This window comes from Engystomops pustulosus, chromosome 1, assembly GCF_040894005.1.
Source record: "Engystomops pustulosus chromosome 1, aEngPut4.maternal, whole genome shotgun sequence".
NCBI classification, from domain to species: Eukaryota; Metazoa; Chordata; class Amphibia; order Anura; family Leptodactylidae; genus Engystomops; species Engystomops pustulosus.
The window spans coordinates 47,260,073-47,284,033 of record NC_092411.1 but is presented as its reverse complement, the minus strand read 5'-3'; the positions used below and the strand labels follow the sequence as shown (position 1 = coordinate 47,284,033).

Here is a 23,961-nt window from a genome sequence, read left to right as displayed (position 1 = left end):
TTGTGACATCACTTGCATCACTTACAGTGTCTCATTATTAAATAGTGTTTATTACTGCATTGTGACATTTCTGCTCCTTGAGGTGCCTTTATTATTCTATATACTACAGTATCCTCTATATACCATTGGTCACATCAGAAATAAAAGCTGATTTGCATATTTTAGTACTTCTTGCTAATACATTCTTTTATATTTATATATTAATTTATAAATATCAACTGGCTGTGGGTGAGACCCAAGGAGGCTTATGTGCTGGAACTTGTGGGGGTCCCCCCCTTTACAATCCTCGCTCACCAACTATTTAATTGTGCGGCTTGGCGACTCATGGTACACAAGTATTGTTGATAACCAAAAGTATTGGTTAGACATATTTTAATTAGGCTTCTACATTGTCTGTGTGTAAATTATATTCAGCCCTTTTTATGCAAACAAGTTTGACTGTCCCCAGTATTCACACAAGACGTTATTATAATACAAAAGCAGATAACTTACCATTTTATGATTTTATTAACCAAACTGATACAAACAGAGAGAACACATCTTAACACTCAGAAATATACACACGTGTGTGTATGTATATATACATATATATATATATATATATATATATATATATATATATATATATATATATCATAGGCTACAGAGCTGCAATGCAGATTAACTTGTAGAATATTATTTATTGGTTTTGAATTTTTTTTTTTAATGACTATCTTGGCTAAGATTTATCTCCGTCTGTATGAGAAATAGTTCAGAGCACTACAGCATAGACATTCACACAACAGTTTCTGTTGCTAAGAAAGAGAGAACCTCTTAAAACATGATGAGAAGTCCCTTTGGACAAAAGAGAAGTAAGACATAAGAGGTCATGTATGAAAAAATGGCAAAAATGCTAAATGACAGATGGAGTCTCTAGTTGCTAGTCGGTATTGATATCCCCACAGTTTAGTATAGCAAGTTGATCACAACATATTGTGCAGTGTACTAGATTTGGAGGCGTAAGTGTGTCTAGAGCTTTATATTTCGTTGAAGTTTAAAAGTCTGTATTCAGTGATGAGGTTTTTATAAGGAATGAACTTACAATAAATTTTTAAATGTGCCTGCTGTTAAATGTAATTTTATATAAAAAAAAACTATGTGCATGAAATCCTGTATTTCTAATAAGAACTTCCTGTTCTGTGGAGATCACTTCTCAGCAGTACTTGTCATCACAAGCAGGATTACAGCACCTACACTATACTTTATTTACAATATCCCTGCAGAATGACCCCTGCATACATGACAGGATATGGTTAGAAAACTCCCAATCTGCTTTTATAGTTAGTGTTTTCTGGTTTCATTCACTCTTAAAAGCATATGCAAGTATACCTTGCTCCCTGCCAGCAAGGTGCATTGAATCAATAGGGGGACTGAATCCCTATGTCATCATTATTATCTCTCCTCTCCCTCCTCACCCTTTTCTCATGCCAACGTGTGCTGACAGATATTTGTAGCACGAGGTTAGTTCATGTTGGTCTAATGGAGCTGTGAGGAGATAATGATGATGACACAGGGACGCAAATGCTCCCAAAACTTGATGCAGTTTGTTGGCTGGGATCCAGGTATACTTTTATTTACTTTTAAAAGTGAGTGGAACCAGTAAAACATGTTAAAAGGGTTGTCCACTTCAAATACATTCCAGCAAATAATTGATATTGTTTGTGTAATTCTTGATAGTTGTCTACTTGCTGTCATACAACAGGAAGCTTCATTGTTTACTTCCTGTAGATAAACAATGGTCCATGGTCATGTGATGTCGCACAGGTGCATGGCTCGTTATGGCACACAGTGTACTTAAAGCTGTGTGATCCCAGAGAGCTTTACTCCTGTGTGACATCACATGACCATGGACTGGTGTTTATCTACAGGAAGTAAACAGAAGCTTCCTATGAGTAAGCAGTGATCTAGAAATCAGCAAGGAATTTATACAGAAAGTATTTTGGAAAATGTAATAACTTTTCATTAATCAAACAATTATTAATTATTTTCTGCAATGTGCTTAAAATGGGCAGTTTAATTATAAAAGCCGATTGGGAATTATTATTAAAAAGACAATGGGACCCTTTTATTAATCCTGCGAAATCCTAATGACAGGTTCCCTTTAAACAATACACTCTGGCTTCCTGCTGTTGCTATTAGCAGTGACTATAAACTCAATTATATATTTGTTTTCGATAAGCTTGCATATTATCTCTAGTTGCAGACAATTGACACCAAGAAAAATTCAGTTTACCATTTGCTGAGTGGTCCCTTTAATGTCCAGCTTGGGGTATTGCAAGAAGGGCCCCCAAAGTACTTTAGAATAGTAGGTGTCCTGAATGTTATTGAATGGTCATGACTGAACAGCAAGAAAAGTGTTGTTAAATCGGGTGGTATGTTGATTCAGTAAGTTCCTAATATGATATAGTCCATTTATTCTCCAGTGATACATCATAAATATCAGTTTTATGTAATGTTAGGTTGCAATTAAATCGTAAATGAAAATGTTCTTTTACTTCAGTATATACTTTCTAATTAAATCTCCGCTATTTCCCTTTCTGTATTCTTTTCCCATAAAGCAATGTCAATGATATCCACTCCGTCCTTGAAGTGACAGTATATGATGAAGATCGAGACCGAAGTGCTGACTTTCTGGGCAAAGTTGCTATCCCCTTGCTGTCTGTAAGTCTCATTCACCTGCCATACATCTCAATGTTTCTCTCAATCCATAAGGAAAAAAATGAAAATTTCTGTTGAATGTCAGTCAATTCTCAACTGAGATATTAAAAAATCTCCCCCACACATACACACAAACACAGACAAAAAGCCCAAATAAATAAATAATAAATGGAATTTAACACCCTCGGTCCACGACCATGTTGAATCCCACGGTAGTTAATTTCTCCTGACAGGCTCGGTGCTGGTAATGAACAGGTACTTGTCAGAATTGCCACAGTTGTTTTGGACTCCTTGTCAGTTTCAGCAGCTGGGGGTCAAAGGTGGCCGGGGGAGTGTATTCAGTAGAGACCATGAGACAGACGGCTGTCATGTCTTTCTTCCCACAGATTCAAAATGGTGAACAGAAAGCCTACGTCTTGAAAAACAAGCAGCTGACAGGGCCAACAAAGGGGGTCATCTATCTTGAAATAGATGTGATTTTTAATGCTGTAAGTCTTAACTTTGCCTTTCTTCTGCTTCTATAAAAAAAGCTCAGCGTCTTGAATGCTTTTGTTCCATATATATAAAGTATATGAATGTTAGACGCTTTATTTCCACCTCCCCGCAAAGTGAAGACAACAAGCGGCACAGCCACAGCATGGCGCACCCTCCCCGCACATTTCAATTCAGCTGTTGTTGCTAGCAGTGACATTGCTCCTGTTAAGTATGCATGCCACTTACCCTCCCTTGGTATTATACATTTATGTCCTTTATACGCTCTGCTTTTGTGAATTTTCAATCAGGGTGCATGTGTCGGTCACAGATTACAATTAAGCTAGAAAAGCGATCATTTGTGTTTGTCGTCTCATCGTGAATATGTATTATTATACACAGGTAAAAGCCAGTCTGGCTACACTCATACCAAAAGAGCAGAAATATGTGGAGGAAGAACCAAGACTCTCTAAACAGGTAATTTAGATGTGGACCCTTGACAAGTTGCTGTAAAAAGTTCCTATGCTTTAGCACTATCCAAAAAGATGTAGCAGTGTTGAACTTGTCCTGAGTCACTTACTCCCTGAATTTATCAGTTTACCTGCGATATGTAAATCCATAAATGCAAAGCAGTGCCAAACTTGTCCTGGGTCAATTACTCTCTGAATTCATTGGTGTACCTGCAATATGTAAATCCATAAAGATGTAGCAAGGCTGAATTTGTCATGAGTCAATTTTTCTCTGAATTCATTGGTTTAACTGCAATATTTACATCTGTAAAGATGTAGCAGAGCCGAACTTGTCATGAGTCACTTACTCTCTGAATTCATTGGTTTACCTGCAATATGTAAATCCATAAAGATGTAGCAGAGCTGAACTTGTCATGATTCACTTACTCTCTAAATTCATTGGTTTACCTGCGATATGTAAATCCATAAATGCATAGCAGACCCAAACCGGTCATGAGTCAATTTTTCTCTGAATTCATTGGTTTACCTGGAATATTTACATCCGTAAAGATGTAGCAGAGCTGAACTTGTCATGAGTCACTTACTCTCTAAATTCATTGGTTTACCTGCAATATGTAAATCCATAAATGCATAGCAGAGCCGAACTTGTCATGAGTCAATTTATCTCTGAATTCATTGGTTTACCTGCAATTTGTAAAACCACAAGTTCTGAAACTGCATAATATTACAGCACGCTTCATGTATGTAATCTTAGATAATGTCATGTTGTATAATTATCATTTTTATGTAGATTATTATGTAATTATTCACATCTAATCCCGACACTTACACATAGCGAACGTTTCCGCGTAGAAAATGTCTCCAGCAGGAATCTGGCTTAGGGCTGATGCCTTTAATAAGGCCACTATCTGCATATGTTGTGTGAAAAAATAATAACAATAAGAGTGAGATAGATCTACACACAAGGGAGCAGGGCTCCTCGACACCATCCTGACAATGTACCTCAATCATAACTTAAATTATGCTTGTCTCAGACTGCGTAAATAACAGAATTGTATGGAACCATCTGACGCTTGGGGGTTGGGAGGTTGTCATAAGGACAAATATTCTCTGGGGACGACCAGGTTTAGAATATCCAGGATCATCTCGTGGTGAAAGCTAAATTGCATAAAAGAAGACACAGGCAAATTCTGCTATCTGCTCTTAATTCACTTAGAAGTTGCAACCTGTCAGTGACAGAAAGCATCAGAGGCATAAAGTATACGCTGGGACTCCTGCCTAATCCGTCATATTGATGATATTACTGTTTATTTCATCTTCAGATAGAATGAGGAAACATAAGACGCCATTGCAGAAGTTAGTCATCCTTTATTTGACCCAGATTGCTATTTAGCTCCATAATCCTGCCCTGTGTTGTAGATAATGATGTACTTTGTGTTAATTACACATATTATTTTTATTATATAGTATTGTACTTCATTTACATTTCCGTGATAACATTGACAAGGCAAGGGCATGGGAAGAAGAACGAAGTCACTCCAAGATTGAATTTGAATCTGGAATGAATGACTTGTGTGGCATATTCAGTCCTGTGAAGAGATTATTTTTGCAAGTTTTAGCCATTATATATTATTTTTAGCCCCTATCTTGCAGCTAGTCACCCATTGTCCCTTGATCATTGTAGAGCTGTGGTCCCCAACCGGTGGTCGAGGCCCAAAGTGGGTCACTTGTTCCTGGGCCGCAGCCAAACACTGTGAAAAAAAAGAGAAGTCCAATACTCACCATTCACAGTTCCCCTGCTGCAGTCCACTCTTCACTTATCTTACACATTCGCTCACAGATCTAAAGCCGCCAGGCTTGATGATGTCATCACTGTGTGCCTGCCAACAACAGAGCCACAGAGAAGAGAGAGGATTTCTGCAAAGGAATGAGGAATGTTGAGTATTTGATTTTTTTTCCACAGTAAAATAGTTGGTTGAAGGGATAATCTGCAGGAAAGGGAATATTAAAAGCAGGAGGCATGCAGCAGCAAAGGGGACAATATAAGCCAGGGGCATACTGCAGTAGAGGTGACACTGTAAGTCTGGTGGGCTGCTGTTGAGGGGGTTGTGGCACACACAGAGTTGGGTTTAGGGTGGGACACACAACCTTATATGTTTGGCAACTATGCTCAGGTGAAAATGGCAGCAAGTCTATGGTTGGGGACCACTGTTGTAGAGGATGAAGGCTGAATGTTGGGATGCTTACTTAGGTCCCTTTCACATGGACATTGAAGGGGCGTTCATATTACCGCAAATATGTGGCTGGATATATGTCCCCATATATGTCCCCATTGTATAACTGTGTTTGGCCCAGTCCACACCTGTGTTTAAAATTCTTATGTTAGCTCCTGGCACAAAAGCTATGATAACATAAGTCTAAGGGATCAATTAAAATGTCTATTGATATCATTGTTCTCTTAATGGCTTCCATTAGCATCCGCTTGCATCAACTCTTCCGTTATTTGAGTGGGAAATTAAACAAACCTTTGAAACTATATAACAAAAGTCTAACAGAGCAGTACAAACAGACACTAGCGGAAGCCATAAAAGCCATAGACAACAGTGGACATTTTACCGGATCCATTAGTCTTCTTTCATTATGATTTTTTGGACAAAAGCTAATAGCGATGTGAACTGAGCCTTATAATATACTTTATTCTTCCTAAACCATATTTTGGTAGAACATAGAACAACCTGAGTGCTTATGATCATTGTCCTACTGCTTTACCCATGTTCTCTTTAGATTCAGCTGAAAAACAACCTTTAGTTGTTAGAGATTACCTTGGGTTACCTTTGTGACCACTCACCATACACCATGTTCTTGGCGTGATCTTTTGGAACGATAAATTGTTCTGAAATTTCCTCGATTTGCGGACAATCTATTTGAGGATGGTGGAGGCCTTATTCTTTAGAGATGGTTACGTAACCATCAACAGTCTAATGAGCATTGACAACTCTTGTTCAGAGGTCCTGACAAATCTCCTATGGCTGTGCCAAGATACAATTCTACAAGCATTTGTTAAGAAGATCAGATTTTGATAGACCCTTATTGTCATCCCATTCAGGGAAATCACCTTCACATTAACGGAAATTCCTGTAGGTTCCCATACTATTCAATTCACAGATGTAATATTGGATCATGTGTCTCAATAAATATATGATGAAGTCAAATTTTTGACTCTTTTCAATTGGCTTTACATCTACTTTGAACACTTGTGTTTAAATTGGATTTTAGAACAAATTTATGCAATAATGTGGCCACATTCTGAATCACCACTGATTTTTATGAATATAGTGTAAGTGAGCTTCATCATACATGTGGCTACAAGCGTGTATTATTAGGAGAAGTTTTCCAACAGTTTACTTTTTGTAAGTTTAACCATTATTTTTTCAAATATATGGAGCTTCACGTTATTTTGCTTACTAGCCCAGGTTCTCATTAAATACCCCCCACAGCCAATGATCATTAGAAATGACTCTTGACATGATCACTAGACCCCACTTAATGGGATTTTCTGGAACATCTATAACTACAGTAATGGTCATAGCACTATCCACAAGATAAAATAAGATTGTTTTGCATTGCCCCTATCTCTTATATTTGGACGGTGACAATATTAAATGTCATATTATATTTTATAATTCTAAGCTGCTTCATTTTACTGTAATTTTGATGTAACATAACCTCTATATTATTTGAACTTCACTATTATAATATCATAGTATACATACTATTATGTTATCCAAATGAGGCAGTTTACTATTGCTAGAATATTATTTACTTTTAGTTAATTTATTATGTACTATGAACAACTATTATGTTGTATGAAAATGACTCTAAAATTTTTAATTTCTTAGTTTTTTTTTTAATCAAAATATTTTCAAACCTAAATGAATGTAATTGGCTTAGTAATACTAATAATCTTTATTTATATAATGCCATCAAATTCTGTAGCACTTTACAAATCGTAGTGGACGTATAAAAATATAATATTACATTACAGAGTACAAACAGTCATATGGAACAATATGAGTGAGGGCCGTGCTCACAAGAGCTTACAGTCTATGAGGATGAGGGGGTGACACAAGAGCTTACAGTCTATGAGGATGAGGAGGTGACACAAGAGCTTACAGACTATGAGGTTGAGGGGGTGACACAAGAGGTATAAGAGCTTGTATAAGGGTCCAGCCATTCTTTATAAGGGAACAGTATAAAATAATTAAGTTATTAAAAATTCTGCTGCAATCTTGTATACATAGTCCAAGGTAAAAGTGACTGCAGAGTAGCCTGGAACTTGGTATATACCTGGTATTTGCAGGATAATTAACGGGAGGAGGTCATAGGATGGATTAGTATAGAGAGAGTTGACATTTCATAAGCTTAGCATGTGTGATAGGCTTGCCTAAAAAGATGGGTTTTGAGAGCATCTTTGAAACTTTGGAGGTTGGGTATTAGTCTGATAGTCCAGAGAATGGCATTTCATAAAATTGGTGCATCTCTGGAGAAGTCCTGGAGATGCGCATGAGAGGTTTGAATTAGGGTGGTATTAATCTATTATCACTTGCAGATCAAAGAGCACGGGTTGGACGATAGACTGAGATCAGAGAGATAGGGAGGTGTTGCATTATGCAGAGCTTTGTGGATGAGGGTTATTATTTTAAACTGAATTCGGAAGGAGACGTGAGTCAGTGCAGTGACTGACACAAACTGGAGGCATGTGTGTAGAATTTGGTCTGAAACACAAGCCTGGCTGCCCCATTAAGAATAGTTTGTAGAGGAGAGAGCTTAGTGAGTGAAAGACCGATTCGAAGGCAGTGACAGTAGTCTAGTCAAGAGTGAATAAGAGCAACAATTAGCATTTTTAGAGGTTTCAATTCTCAGAAATGGGCGGATTCTGGAGATGTTTCTGAGATGCATGCAGCAAGAGATTGAATATACAGTGCAATGGGGAGGTCAGACTCCAGCACAACCCCCAAGACAGCGGGCCTGTAGCGGTGCTACACTGATCCCACAGACGAAGATGGAAAATCATGGTTGGGTCGGTTAGATGGTGGAAAGATAAGAAGTCCAGAAGAGAGAGGACATGATGTTAGAGATGGCCGAGAAACATTCACTAGTGTTCTGGATTAAGGCAGAGGTGAAGTTACTTGTAGACGTATATGTATAGCTGGGTATGACCAGCATAGAGATGATACTGGAAACCAAATCTGCTGACTTGTCCAATTGGGGCAGTATAGAGGGAAAAGAGAAGCCGATCTAGGACTGAGCTCTGAGGAACCCAGACACTGAGAGGAAGATGAGAAGAAAAAGGAGACACTTAAAGTGCGGTCAGAGAGATAGGAAGAAAACCAAGAGAGTACATTGTCTTTTAGGCTAATGAAGCGAAGCATCCTGAGAAGCTGGTGGTCCACAGTATCGAACGCTGCTGAGAGAGCTAGAAGAATGAGGAGAGAATAGTCACCTTTGGATTTAGCAGTGAGGAGATCATTGGAGACTTTAGTAAGAGCAGTTTCAATGCAGTGCATTGAACGAAAACTAGATTGTAAGGGATGGTGGATGGAGTTATCTGAGTTAGCGGATTAGTTGAGAACAGGCTTTCCAGGAGTTTGGAGATGTAAGGTAGGTTAGAAACTAGTTGGTCATTAGTAGCACAATATGGGACCAGGGAACGTTTCTTTAGTAATGGGGTAACAACTGCATACTTGAAAGAAGAAGGGACAACACCAGAGAAAGGTTGAAGAATTTAGAGAGGTGAGAAGTGACTGCTGGGGAGAGACTGGGGTCACTCGTGCATGTAGTGGGGCGACCAGAGGAGAGGAGCCAGGTCACTTCTTCCTCTGTGACTGACTCAAAGGAAGAGAGTGAACAAGGTAAGGTACCAGGGGAGAGGGGATTAGTGCAGTGAGTGGATTGAAAAATTGTTTCATGGCTAATGCAATCAATTTTAGAATCCTTCTAGGCCTTCCCACTGACAGATTGGCAGCTATCTCTAATCGATAATGCTGTCAATTAAAGATGCTCAGCTCCTCCTGCTCTATAACCTACTGCCTACAGATGGGACACTTGCTCAGCTCATTCTCCTCTATTATTTTACTGCTTTCAGATAGGACACTGTGTAATATCTTCTCAGTCCACCTTGCCCAGTAACATAATACATGCAGTCTCACTATAGAATAATGGTGTACAATGGGGCACATTTACTTACCTGGTCCAGTAGCGATCCAGCGGCGGGTTCTCCAACGCTCATTCGGATCCGGCTGGGATTCCCTAAGGTAGTGCGCCCGATGTCCACCAGGCGTCGCTGATGCGCTGAAGTTCGCTGGAGTTCACGGAAGTTCACCGTCCTTTCGTGGGTGCAGGTAAGCGCGTGTCAAGCGACACTTTTTTTTACTAAATACAGGGGTTTTTTCCCAAACCCGTCAGGTTTTCCGACGGCCACGCCCCCCGATTTCCATCGCATGCATGCAGGCGCTGATGCGCCAAAATCCGATCGCGTGCGCCAAAAACCTGGGGCAATTCAGGGGAAAACGGCGCAAATCGGTAATATTCGGGAAACCCGACGGAAAGAGGCGATTCGGCCCCTTAGTAAATGACCCCCACTGTGATGAGGTTGAGCGGATGGGGTCATTGTTATGAGGCATTATTAACACTTTAAGTTAGATGCTTGTAAAGGACAGTCAGAACATCCAGACTTGTTTAGGGCTCTGTGTGACAATGGTCTCTTTGAACCACTGTATCTTGACAGTGGCACATTAAATGTGGCATAGTGGATTACAGTGTCCAGAATTAGGCAGAGTACATATCACATTAATAGAAAACATGTGCAGTGGCATAACTAGGAAAGGCTAGACCCCATAGCAAACTAACCCCTTAAAAATATACAAACAGTGCATACACACCATATACCTACATACAGCATATACATACATACATACAGTACCATATATACTTGTGCATCATACACACAGATATACAGCATGTACAGATTACATATGCGTACACATTTAGAGTATGTACACATCAAAAATACACACATACAGCATATTCACATCCAATATCCCAGATGCTGGGCCCCCTAACACTATGGGCCCCATAGCAGCTGCTATGGCTGCTTCCACTGTAGTTATTCCCCTGTTCTTCCACTTTAAAGCCACATGCTTTTGCTGCTATTAAGAAGTAGTTTTTTTTTAGTATTGTGGCCAAAAGTCGCATGTACTTCTCGTCATGTAAAGGCTCTATCGTTTTACTGTGCATATTTATGGGCACACTTACATGCCTCGCCCTATATCACACTTACACTTTTATTGGAGCATTTGTGTGTTTTGTCTTTGCTCTAACTGTCACATTTTACTCCACATCCTCTTGCGCTGCATTACTAGCACAGCGTGGCGTCACATCCCAAATTGCTTTCCCTGCATGTTCATCAGCATTAATAAGATTTGCAACACGGAGATATTGCTAATATATTAATTATAAATGCTTTTCTGCTTTATCACATTGAAAACATTATAAGAGATACTCTTCTTGTCATCACATATAATAGTTCGACTTTATTAGATTCTCTGATGTGGATTGCAGACATAATTCTGCTGTGTACATGGAGAAAGACTCTTGGAAACTAAGTTTAACTTCCAATAGAGCTCAATTTGGAAACATCCGAATCTCTTATTAAACTGAAAAAATGTAGTAAAGTCCTATGTGTCTACTATAGATGAAGATGAGCTTGATCAGAATAAACAGAGTAAGTGCACTTTAATATCAGTATAAACGTATCTGCACTAACTTAGAACCTGGAGCACACATCCACATATTGTACAACGACCAAGTGCTACTAAGCTACATTAATAACTCTGAGCTTGATATTTTTGGTTAAACTTTGATCAAATTGTGAGGCTTTGTGGAATCAGTGTATCACTGATTTGCGCCTAAAAAGTTTTTAAAAAAAATGTGTAAGTACAGCCTTGTTCCCACCAGGCATAGGCAACTGTTCTGTACAGGTTGGGCTAAAAATTGTCCAAAATTGTGAAATTAAACAAAAATGTGCACCAAAAAGAGCACAGTTGATCTAAAGGAAATCATCCAATAAATAATCCAAAGAGCCGAATAGCTTAAAAAAAGGCACAAATTAGCTTAAATAAAGATACAGCTGCCCCATTGTATGTTAGGTTTAAAATACAAATATAGATATAGCATACATTAGCAGACTATATGTTAATAGGTAAATATAGTCATATCCATACATATGTATGGGGAAGGGGGGCGCCATTTAAATTTTTGCCTTGGGCGGCAGAAAGGCTTGGTGTAGCCCTGATGTTGCCTGTGGGATGTTGGGAACCCTTCAACCCCTTCTGATGCTTTGTGGCAGTGGAAACAAGACTGAAAAGGGCTGTCTTCCTATTAATGATCACCCTCCCAGTCCATAGGAGTCTTATCCCCTTAGTCACATTAGTGGTTTATTAGTGGGGGTCCAACTTTTGGATCCTCCACTGATCTTAGTAGCAGGGCTAATTTAGTATAATTCCCCATGTTTGTATATACCTGTAAATACATCTGCAAAGGCAGAGCATCCATTACCTGCAGGACATATTCTCCCTCACCTTCTATACCAATGTTCCTGCTCCAGAAGAACCTAAAGCGTTGAAGTGACTCACAATCTAAGAAATATGGCTGCCATACATTATGGGGCAGATTTACTTACCCGGTCCCGTTGCGATCCCGCGGTGATCCCACTAAGATCGTGCGGCTGAGTTCCTGCAAGTGTTGGTGCTGCGCCGAGGTCCGCCGGAGTTCACCTTCTTCTTCCTGGTGCATGTGAGTGCTTGATCTTGCGACACAAAACTTTTTTTAAATTCCACGGTTTGTCCGAATCCAACGGGTTGTCCGACGGCCACACCCCCCAATTTCTGTGGCGTGCAAGCCAGCGCTGATGTGCCAAAATCCGATCGCGTGCGCCAAAATCCTGGGGCAACAGAACAGAAATATTCGGGAAACCCGACGAAAGTGCGTACCCCTAGTAAATGAGCCCCTATGTGTTTTTTCAGTTTCTCTGTGCAGATACACATGATGCAGCTGTGATAACCATGGACCGCTGTATTGTCACTTCTGTGGGTTATAGATAAACTTGGCAGTGTTCTTAGTCTTTTGTGTTCTAATTGTTTAGTCTTTTCTCAAAAGTTTACATTTGCATTGGAACTTTTTTGGCTTGCCTTTTTCTTTCATTTTTGAGACTTTTTATGGTGCTTGTCCTCATTTGTGTCTTTTTTTGTGCCTAAAACTTCAAGGTTTGCCATTGTCTAGTTTTCTGCAGTGTTCCCCGAGTTATCACCTGAATCCAGAAGGGAAAGTTGCAACTTTTTTTTAAAAAGCTTGGGAATGATTGCGAATTTTGGATACTTTTTGTGACTTTTGTTTAAAAAAAATCCCAAATTTTCTAAAGACCAAACGCCACATGTATCAATAAGGAAAAACTGCTAAGATGCATCTGACCAGCAGAAAGGCCAAGAAAAGTCCCAATAAAACAGACGGACAAAGCCAGACTTATGATACATGTGCCCATAATGTAGTTTTATTCTTTTTTGCAAGTACCTTGTGTATACAGAATAAAATACATTAAAGGATACCATGAGGATCAAGAACAAAGGATTGTAAACCAAGCACACTTACATGCAGGTGTGTACCCCCTGTGTAAGGATCTGCTTGTCTTGTAGCTTCTTATGGCCTTGTTTTTCCAAAAAAAGGCTTTGAAAATAAAATGAGCCTGAGGGGCTTCAGGTTCCATAGATGTTAATGGAGCCTGGAGCCCCTATTGATCATTTGCATAAAAACCAAAAGAAGCTAAAAGAAGAGTGAATCCTGAGGGAGGACACATCAGCATGTAAGCGTGCTGGGTTTACATGGATGTTTTTTTTTTTTGTTTGCTCTTTATTTGGGCAAAAGTAATATATTCATTGTGTATATTTCTCTTCTATATTCCATAGTTTAATTATCATGTATCCAACATGAACTGACGATATCAGCACTTTATGGAAATTATAGAGGGAGAAAGCTACTTGTCTATTCAGACATTATTATATGAATAGAGCCAGGTATGAGCTTACATATATCTTCAATCATTTTGCACTATTAGAATGGCCCTTGACGTTGTGGCACACAAGGGGTTATAGAAGAATTTATATTTGTCCCAGAACTGTCACATCTCACTCATTCCCGTCCTTGAACCCTGGCAATTAAGAGAGCCAACAGGGTGGAAGGAAGCAACTTTGCAAATCAGCCCCGAGCAAGGTGTTCCATGGTTTGCACCCGCTGAGAACGTGATGGACAGCAATCTTTTGCAAATCAATTTATGCCATGTTCCTCCTACACTGAATAGACTTGGAAATTGGAAGCAGAAGTCAATTATGTGGAGAAATTAATAAGATATGGTAAAATATATTAGTTCTTACTATGTCCATAGTTTAAAGCACCACTGAGCTTTAGTTGTACATTGGTACGGCATGTTCTTTAGGAATTTTCTCTTTGCTCAGATACTTGGAAATTATTTTGTACAATATTTAGTTACATTGGATTTACATGAGTAACCTGTGTGTTGTAAAATGTAAACCTTCAGGAAGATGTAAAATTGTAAGAGACTTGACAAACATTGTTATATGTCATATCAGATCAAGCTCCGGGCAGACAATTCATTTTGCCTGGGTACAACGTTTCGATCACAATGGGTCTCATTTACTAAGGGTCGCGGATCGCACTTTCGTCGGACTGTTTGTCGTTTTCGTGGATTGCACGGCTTGGACAGGTATTTAACAGGTGTCTGCGCTGGCTTCCACGTAACACAAATCGGGGATGGGGCATCAGACGCTCCGACTGATTCGGACTGAGCGCTGGATTAAACATTCAAATTGTGTCGCAAGCTAATGCTCTTACAAGCAGCACTAAAAAGATGGTGAAAAGATGATGAGGAAAAGATCTGGTGTCGGACCTGAGCAGAGAAGCAATACATGCACGATACCGGGTGCACTATCTTAGTGAATCAGGTTAGTAAATGAGCCCCAGTGTCTGTAGCAGAGGAAAGTAGTATTACACAGTGGTCATTACAGATTGGTTATCTGCACTGCCCTGAAGTTTGGGTTCTTGGCACAACATCTACATTATGTTCCTATACCTTCAAGGCACTGGAATAGCAAATATTATGATGAAAAAACCTTTATAAGATGTCTTCTGCTATCTGAACAATGAATGGCGTTTATAATTTTAAACAGGAATGCACCATCCATGAGGCAAGTAGAGCCTCTTACCTCAAGACGGGGGACAGCATGAGTTGTGTAGTCACCTGCTACAAAGCAGGCCCTGACCCTTAAAAATAATGGGGCACATTTACTAAGAATGTGGGAAACTGCACTAAAAGTGCTCTACCCTTGTATAATGCTCGGTGCACCAGCAAGCAGATTTCATATACAATAATCAATAATTAACAAAAATGTAAAACTTATGGCACAATCTAATTGAACTATTGTTGAATTATTTAGGCAACTCATAGAAGTTCTTAATAAGAAAAGAGAGGTGTCCGTAGATGGCTAGCAGTGTGACTATAGTGTATTGGACTGTAGGAACAATACACTGGTTTGCTTGGGAAAGTCAAGTTGTAGACACAAGTTTTTGTATTGCAGTACTGTATATAAACAGTAGATGGCAGACCCTACACTTACAAGGGAAATACTGGGGGAAATATAGGAAAACTTTTCCAAACAAAAAAGCAACATAAAATGCAGGCCTTTCTCCCGTACATGATATTTTAGCATTACTATATAGCTTTGTAGTCAGTACTAAGCTCTGCTCATTACATTATCTCCATACACAAACGGACCACCGCAAATAGACACATATCTGTTGTTTGCAGCCCAGGGAGAGGTGGGCATGTAGGCTAATGGAAAGGTTTTCTATGTCATAGTATTGTGTACATTGTAACCCTGTGACATCCGTGTGTAGATTTTTACCATACTTTGATATCATTATGTACATTATGCTTGTTCTGTGGCATCACTGTGTGCATGATTTAAAAAAGTTTTATATCAAATGGTATTTTGCTTGCACTGGGATATCACTGTCACCCATTCCTTCTCATAGACTTTAAGCTCTTGCGGACAGAGCCCTTCCAGCCATTGATTTACATGACTACAGAATATAATAGAAATGTAGAAATAATTTATTATTATTATTATAATTAGAGATTTATTATTATTATCATTATTATTGTAGTGAATTTGTTCGATGCTGTGACATAACTATGTGTTATTGGTATCAGAACAATTATTCCAATACTATAATTTAACTCTGTGCTTGGACTGTGACATCATTGTAGATATAATTCCTATAATGTTACTTTAGAATTGATGATTTATTATGTTATTATGATGGGAACTTCTTTTATGCTGTGACATCACTTTGTGCATCATTCACATACTTTAATTTCACTTGGTGCGTCTGTGATGTGACATCAATGCGCATATGATGTTACTTCAGAATTGGTGATTCCTTTATTATACTATTATTATTAGTAGTAGTATTATTATGATGTGAATTTGTCTTTTGCTATGTTACATTGTGGATTATTCTTGTACTATGACATAACTGAGTTTGTGTCCTGGGTACCGATGCATAGAAATGTATGCTATATCACTGTGTACCTAATCATTATGCTAGACCAGTGGTGGCGAACCTATGGCACGGGTGCCAGAGGTGGCACTAGAAACCCTTTCTGTGGGCACCCAGGCCTTCACCCCAACTCATAAATTGCCAGATAGGACTCAAGGCTTTCTCCTGTGATCCAACACAGCCCAGGACGTGCCAAGCTCAGCGCTATTTTAAAGCGACATCCTTGGCTGCCAGGACTACAGGAGGAGCAAGAAGGTGTGGATAGAGATGGATTGTCATAGGAGCTCCTGCTGGAAGGAAGCTACAATCCAAATTTCTCCATCATCTTTCTATTGTATTGGTGTCCTCAGGACGCCAATACAATTAAAACTTGATACAGCAAGGATCAATAAGTTACTGCTTAAATTGTCATGTTGGCACTTTGCGACATATAAGTGGGTTTTGGTTGTAGCTTGGGCACTCTGTCTCCAAAAGGTTCGCCATCACTGTGATAGACCCTTGAATTGACAAAAACCAAAATATTTGTGCTTTCATGTTCTAAACAAAACTTATATCCCTGCTCCTACACAATACAACCCGCTCTGGAGCGTTATATTTTTGGTTTTGTTCCCGGTGTCTCACCTCCCCTTAGTCCTCGTTACTTAATGAGAAGTAAAAATATGCAACACCTAGTCTAGTCTTGTTTAGTCTACTGTGTTTCCTTGAAATTAGGCAGGGTCTCGTATTATTTTAGCTATGAAAAACGGGTTAGAGCGTATTACCTAATTTCTACATGAGCACCACTAGTCTGTATAGTTGCATCAGCCTTCTCCACTGAAACTTCAAGGGGTTGTATGGGAATTAAAAAAATGTATGTATATATGATTGTGGAGGCTGTAAAACAGTGACCACTCTCTACCCTCCCCTTCACCCAGCCTCCAACCCTTCCCCAGCCACATATAATTTTTTTATTCCGAGACAACCCCTTTCAGCTGACAGGCTGGAAGGGGCAGATTTCAAACAGTGTTATCTGAACTGTAGCCACATAAAAACCCAGTTCTGCTTTCAGTTTAAAGGGAACCTACCACCACAAATCTACCTATAAAGGTAGATTGGGTGGTAGGTGGATCATTGGGACGTGAGGATAGCCCTTTTAAGGGCTAATCCTCACGTCCCTGCACTTTTTTGAGAACTTTAATTTGATATTTATTCAAATTTACTTATGTGGCTACCGGGGCGTGGAGTAGCCGCTTATGAGATTACACGAGGCGGCTACTCCACGCCCCGGTAGCCACTTTACCCCTCCTACTCACCCATCTTCGGCGCGCAGCTCCGCGTAGCTGCGCGCCCTCGTCCGGCGAGCCTGCCGTCTGCGCATGCGCAGAAGAGCAGGCCCGCGCCTGCGCGGTCACAACTCCGAAACAGGCGCGGGCCTGCTCTTCTGCGCATGCGCAGACGGCAGGCTCGCCGGACGAGGGCGCGCAGCTACGCAGAGCTGCGCGCCGAAGATGGGTGAGTAGGAGGGGTAAAGTGGCTACCGGGGCGTGGAGTAGCCGCCTCGTGTAATCTCATAAGCGGCTACTCCACGCCCCGGTAGCCACATAAGTAAATTTGAATAAATATCAAATTAAAGTTCTCAAAAAAGTGCAGGGACGTGAGGATTAGCCCTTAAAAGGGCTATCCTCACGTCCCAATGATCCACCTACCACCCAATCTACCTTTATAGGTAGATTTGTGGTGGTAGGTGCCCTTTAAAGAGCAGAATATCCCCTTTAATATTGCATAAAGATTGTGATTAAAAGTTCCACAGAAACAGAGATATCCACAGTTAGGCTGTATTCACACGAACGTATGGGGGCCGTATATACGGCCGATATATGTCCCCCATACATCGCAGTGGGCGCGCAGCGCCCAACAGAAGCGGTGTGGTGCAGCACATATGCGGCACTGTAGCGCTCCTTACCCTGTAGAAAGAGAGGACATGTCCTACCTTTCTCTGGAATACGGCACTGTGTGCCATATATTCCTATGGAGAGGGGTGGGGGTGAGCAGCACCCTCCCCCGGCACTGCCGTGTGCCTCCCGTGCTACAGTACGGTGGGCAACGGCAGTGGCTTAGCCTTAAAGTTACAACTAGAAGTTGGAGCTGTATACGAAAGCTACACACCTGACTGTAGACACCAGAACCTAGTTTATAGGTGCTATAAAGAATATATAATCATTCGTAACCAGGGGTTATTTTTGGGTAGGGTATATACTTCAGCCTAACTCTGAAAAGAGCCTATTTTTTAGGTAAGTTTTATTTTCAGAGAAACACGCTATATGCCCAGAGAGACCAACAAATAATGATTTCCATAGGTCTGCCCACTATCCTTATATGAAGTATGAGGTTAGCACTGCAGTAAAAAATGATCTATTTCCCGCAGACTTTCCTGTCCAGACTTAAAAATCCCAATTACTGCAATTCCCCATATATTGGCCTACACGGAGCGTCTCCTTGTCTTGTAACCTATGACTCGGATCTCACCATGATCAGTTAGCATCACTTCCAGCAGCAAAATAATGATGTTTTTCTCACTTAGCTTTGTCTAATTTATGCCATAAACAGTTCACTGGATGTTAACTCTCATTGCAGGGCGCAGGGTGTAATTTCGGCTTAGTTATTTTTTCTCTATTGATTTAGACTGATCCTTGTGTTGAACCTTTTCAAGATCTCCCTTTACAAGACATCTTTTAAGCATGATTGTCTAGAAGTAGCTGTCAACCTTCCAGGTCACTGTGAGACTTAATTGTTCTGATAATATTTTCATCTTTTCATCTTTCTCACAGTTACTGCTGAGGAACTTTATCCGCATGAAGCGTTGTGTCATGGTGCTCATCAATGCAGCCTACTACATTAACAGTTGCTTTGATTGGGACTCACCCCAAAGGAGTCTTGCTGCTTTCTTGGTATGATAATCCTCTACTGTCTTACATAATTATCTCATCCGTTCTGTTTTCGAAGTTATAAATGTCATCTCCCCAACTCGGAGCACAACAATTAATGAGGAGAGTCCACATTAACTCATCCTTTAATTCCCAATCCCTCCAAGCCAATGAACACAACACAAGCTACCTCCCGTCTCCTAGTCTGTCTATGCAGTGTGGTATAAAACCGCAAGTAGATAGAGAGACGGATAGAGAGATAGAGGCGTAATGATTAGGAAGAAATGGAAGGACAGATAGATAAGAGATTGAAAATAGAAGGAAAAGTAGAGAGATATGAGACATGCAGTCGCTACTCGTTTCAATAAAAATCACTCACGTTTGATTTGAACCTTGGAGTGCTGCCTGCCTTTTCCATTCGTTGTCTAAGTTATCATCTATCTACTTACATATATTTTATTTATCTACCTATGTATGTATCTACCTACCTATATACTATCTATATATCTGGCTACCTTTATAAAATCTGTTATAATCTAGAAATCTAGAAAAAAAACTAAGACGTATCTACCTACAATTGGCAGATTATTTATCTGTCTATCTATCTTCTATCTATCTGCCATTATACTATCTATATATCTATTATCTATCTAGCTACCTACCTACATATTACCCCTTCTATATACTCACCTGTATACTATTTATCTATCTTCTATCTACTTACCGATACATTATCTATCTACCTACCTATATTTTATCTATCTGTCTAAGTTATCATAATTCGTGTATCCATACAAATTTCTTCCTAAGTCCTGCGGCGCCAACTAAACATGGCCGCCCGGCAGTCATAGAGATGAACGGCGCATGCGCCAAATTCTGGCGAATGCGCGGTGATATTGCTCAGACGCCGCATAGCTACCTATGGGATAGTGAGATCCCCATGTTGGAGAGAGAGTCCTGCAGCTCACTGGGTAATTTTAACCTCTTCACAACTGAATTCTGCACTGATGTTTTATCCATTTTGAGACAAGTGACACAAAAGTAATATATGCACGCAATATATGTATATAGATATGCTTTTTTAGACTATGTATGCACTGTATCAAATATCATGTTTTGTACTAAGATGAAGATATATGTCCTTTGTATAAGATGCACCTCCTAATGTATTTTGCACATCAATTGACCATCTTTACTCCATGTTGCTGGGGAGGCGACGATACCACTAGCAGTTGTATAGACTGCCAGAGGATCTACACCGTGGTGCCTCACTCTCAATACAAGTACTCCTCAAACATTGTCACGGACATTCTGTTGTTCATTCATATTTCTTTATTTATATATTTTTTATGCAATTCTTTACATTTTGTTAACAAAAATATTTGTAAACATTTAGTAAACATTGCAAACATTTTTTGTTTGGCACTTGCCAAACATTAATACATATGAGCCACTTTTTTGCGTGTCCACAGTCACTTCTGCGCATGCTCTCCTTTTTTGGCGCACGTGCGGTGTGATCTTGACGCGGGTATCCAATCATAGGTGAAATCAACACTTCCACCCCGGGTGATCTCTCCCACAAGTATACTGGGTAATTTTAACCCTTTTCATCTATCTACTTACATATATCTACCTATGTATGTATCTACCTACCTATATACTATCTATATATCTGGCTACCTTTATAAAATCTATTATGATCTAGAAATCTATGTGCTATCTATCTATTATATACCCATCAATAATAAAAAAAACTGCACCCAGTCTTACTACATACGTTGCTCTGCTTAGCGCTTTGTCAAGCTTGAGTAAGACTCGTGTATTAGAGCCGTAACGTTGCTCAGATGGTGGATTAAAAATTCACCTGCAGTGATTTCATCACACCTGCTGTTTCTTGGAATTTATTTGAGGAGCGCCTGTCCCTTTCCAGCATGCACCCACCCAACTGGCATTTTTTTGGGATACTATTGTACTGCTTGAACTATCTATCTCAATAGATGGGGTGCAGAGCCTCCATGGATCCTGTCAAGATCCTTCAGTAGTAATGTTTAAAAAAGTGTAGGCAGCACTCCAGAAATCCAAAATCCCAAAGGGTGAAGTTTATTGAAACAGTGGTGATGTTTCGGTGTGAACCACCTTCATCAAGAAATCCAAAATCCCAAAGGGGGAAGTTTATTGAAACAGTGGCAACGTTTTGGTGTGTGAACCACCTTCATCAAGGCTTGAAACGTCGTCACTGTATCAATAAACTTCACAATTTGGGATTTTTGATTTCTGTAGTGCTGTCTACACTTTTCTCAACTTTATCTATCTACTTACCCAAATATTAGCTATCTATCTATCTATCTGCTAATGTGCTGCTTTGGACTCTCCTATGTGCTTAACTATATATTATCCATCAACCTGCCTTCACACCATCGACTTACTTACCTATATATTATCTGTCTATTGATGTGTATAGCTATGTATTATCTATTGATCGGTATACCTATATATTATCTATCTTGGCATATGAATAAAGTAGCCCGCTTTTATTTTCTTAAACACTGTAATGATGCCTATTTTTTTTATTATCCATTTACAGATTTATCTCTCTCTTTCTCTTTTTAACCATCCACCCATTTCTCTATTATCTGTGAGGACCGGGTATTTAGAAACGGAGAATATAGGAAGGATTATCCTGTCTCTGTTGTATATCATCTGCTTTTTATCAATTCTCCTTTAAAATAACTGAAATCTCGATTATATATTTTACCGACTTAAATATAAAAGGTAAAATTTAAAAGTGTTTGTGAGCATTTACAGCAGAGCGGCTATTTAATCTTTATTTTTTATCATTTACCTGACATTAAATCTGTCATTATTCTGAATATTACAATGACCGCAGAGGACGTCTTCTATGTCGCCCTTATTTGGGAGGCGCTGTTGCTTTAATGTTTTACTTCGCTGGTGTGCAAGGACATTTTAAGGTAATATGGTTTGGTTTGGTATTTGAAAAAATGAAGTTTAATCTCTATATGCCTGATGGGGCTTCCCTTCACTTGGAACATTGTTAGAATCATAATTAATTTGAAGAGTAGAAATTGAACATCAGTGCCATATGCGTATAATGTACCTTATGCCAGGTCTTCACTGGCAGCAGGTAAAGGTCATCTCTGGGTACGCACTGAAGAAAATAACGTGAGACTAAGTTTTAATGAGAAAATGTAGTTTATAATTTATGTGCTATCTTTTATGCATGGCGGTGGTGCGGCAGGTACGTGCTCTTCACCTTTGTCTGGAGAAGAAGGTATACAGTACTAAACAGATGATTAGGAACTTCAACTATTTAACCCCTGCAGTGACATCCCCTGGCAAGGGCTCGCTGATCAGACACATAGATCATAGAACGGGAAAATTTGAAAATAAAAATGAAATTACCTTGAACTTTTAATTTCATTGGGGCTGTTTTAATAGAATATTTGAAATATCCCTCTTTAATATAAAAAACAGAACGGCATTCTTAGCCGTGTGAATACAGATGTAAAGAGCTACAGATGTAGCAGTGCATAATATGTAATTTACCGATTGTTCTACAGATATAGCAGCGTCAGTCATTTATAAACCTCAAATCGTGACATCAGACTGAAAACCTCTTTTAGATAACCACCGAAAATTGCATTTAAATAGATCTTCTAGAGCAGTGGTGGCGAACCTATGGCACGGGTGCCAGAGGTAGCACTCAGAGCCCTCTATATTGGCACGCTTTCCATCAACCTAGGGTAGAGTTTGTCAGACAGGACTCAAGGCCTCTTGCAGTCCCAGGCAGCCCAGGACCCTAGAAGGAAGCTGCAATGATAATCCAAACTTCTTTTCCTTCTTTCTACTCTATTGGTGCCCTCAGGTGCCTGTACAATTTAAACCTGTGAAAGAGCAGGGAGTCATAAGTTACTGCTTAAATTGTCGCATTGGCACTTTGCGAAAAATACGTGGGTTTTGGTTGTAGTTTGGGCACTTGGTGTCTAAAAGGTTTCCATCACTGTTCTAGAGGGTTGGCCTCCTCAAATAAGATAGGCAACATTCATACCAGGTCGGGGTTAGGGGGGGTCTGTACATAGAGGTGGTCTCCCCTAGAGAAGTTTCACTCTATTGGCCACTCATTTCAAAAGATTTAAATGGAGCAGATAAAGTATAAGACGCCATGATGATAAATAAAACTATAAGTCAGGGAGAAGGTGCACAGCACAGATAGCGTAGTATTGGTCCTTGAAGTGACTACACATCTACAGTTCTTTGTCTCCCTCACCTGTATGTAATCCTGCCACTTTAAGAATTCCCATTAGGCATAAACTGAGCTGCATCCAAAGCTGAACTCACATTACATACTGAATAATTCATGACATTTATATGCCGTGTTACATACTATGGGATATCTACCTTCTGTATTATACTGTTTTGCATAATTATCATTTTGTAAATATTGTTAATTAATTCAAATTCATTTTTACCTATGCAATCTAAGTGGCATTACCCGGACTAGTGTAGTGGAGCTTTTACCTTCTGTATATTCTGTATAATGAACTGCACTGTACGTCCTCGGTGCTAGAAGCAGCCAGCTACTAGCGGAGCCTCATGCTGTGTCTTTTGATGCATCTGTGAGAATTGAAAGGTTGTTACACTGGATTATTGTTGAGAATTTAAAAGTCCAATGGTATTATATAATTCCTGGTGTCATTGCTGGAAATAAGACG

General features: G+C 39.6%; 1 protein-coding gene across 7 annotated transcripts in view; it reads left to right on the top strand.

Annotated features, from left to right (window-relative positions):
* The window catches only part of MCTP1 (multiple C2 and transmembrane domain containing 1), a 486,374-nt gene that overhangs the window by 286,012 nt on the left and 176,401 nt on the right, over positions 1-23,961 (top strand). For all 7 annotated transcript variants that reach the window (XM_072139702.1, XM_072139697.1, XM_072139695.1 and 4 more), the window contains 4 exons: positions 2,598-2,700; positions 3,084-3,185; positions 3,571-3,645; positions 19,136-19,255. In XM_072139702.1, the coding sequence (XP_071995803.1) occupies positions 2,598-2,700; positions 3,084-3,185; positions 3,571-3,645; positions 19,136-19,255 (400 nt within the window). The remainder of the gene's footprint in view (positions 1-2,597; positions 2,701-3,083; positions 3,186-3,570; positions 3,646-19,135; positions 19,256-23,961) is intronic.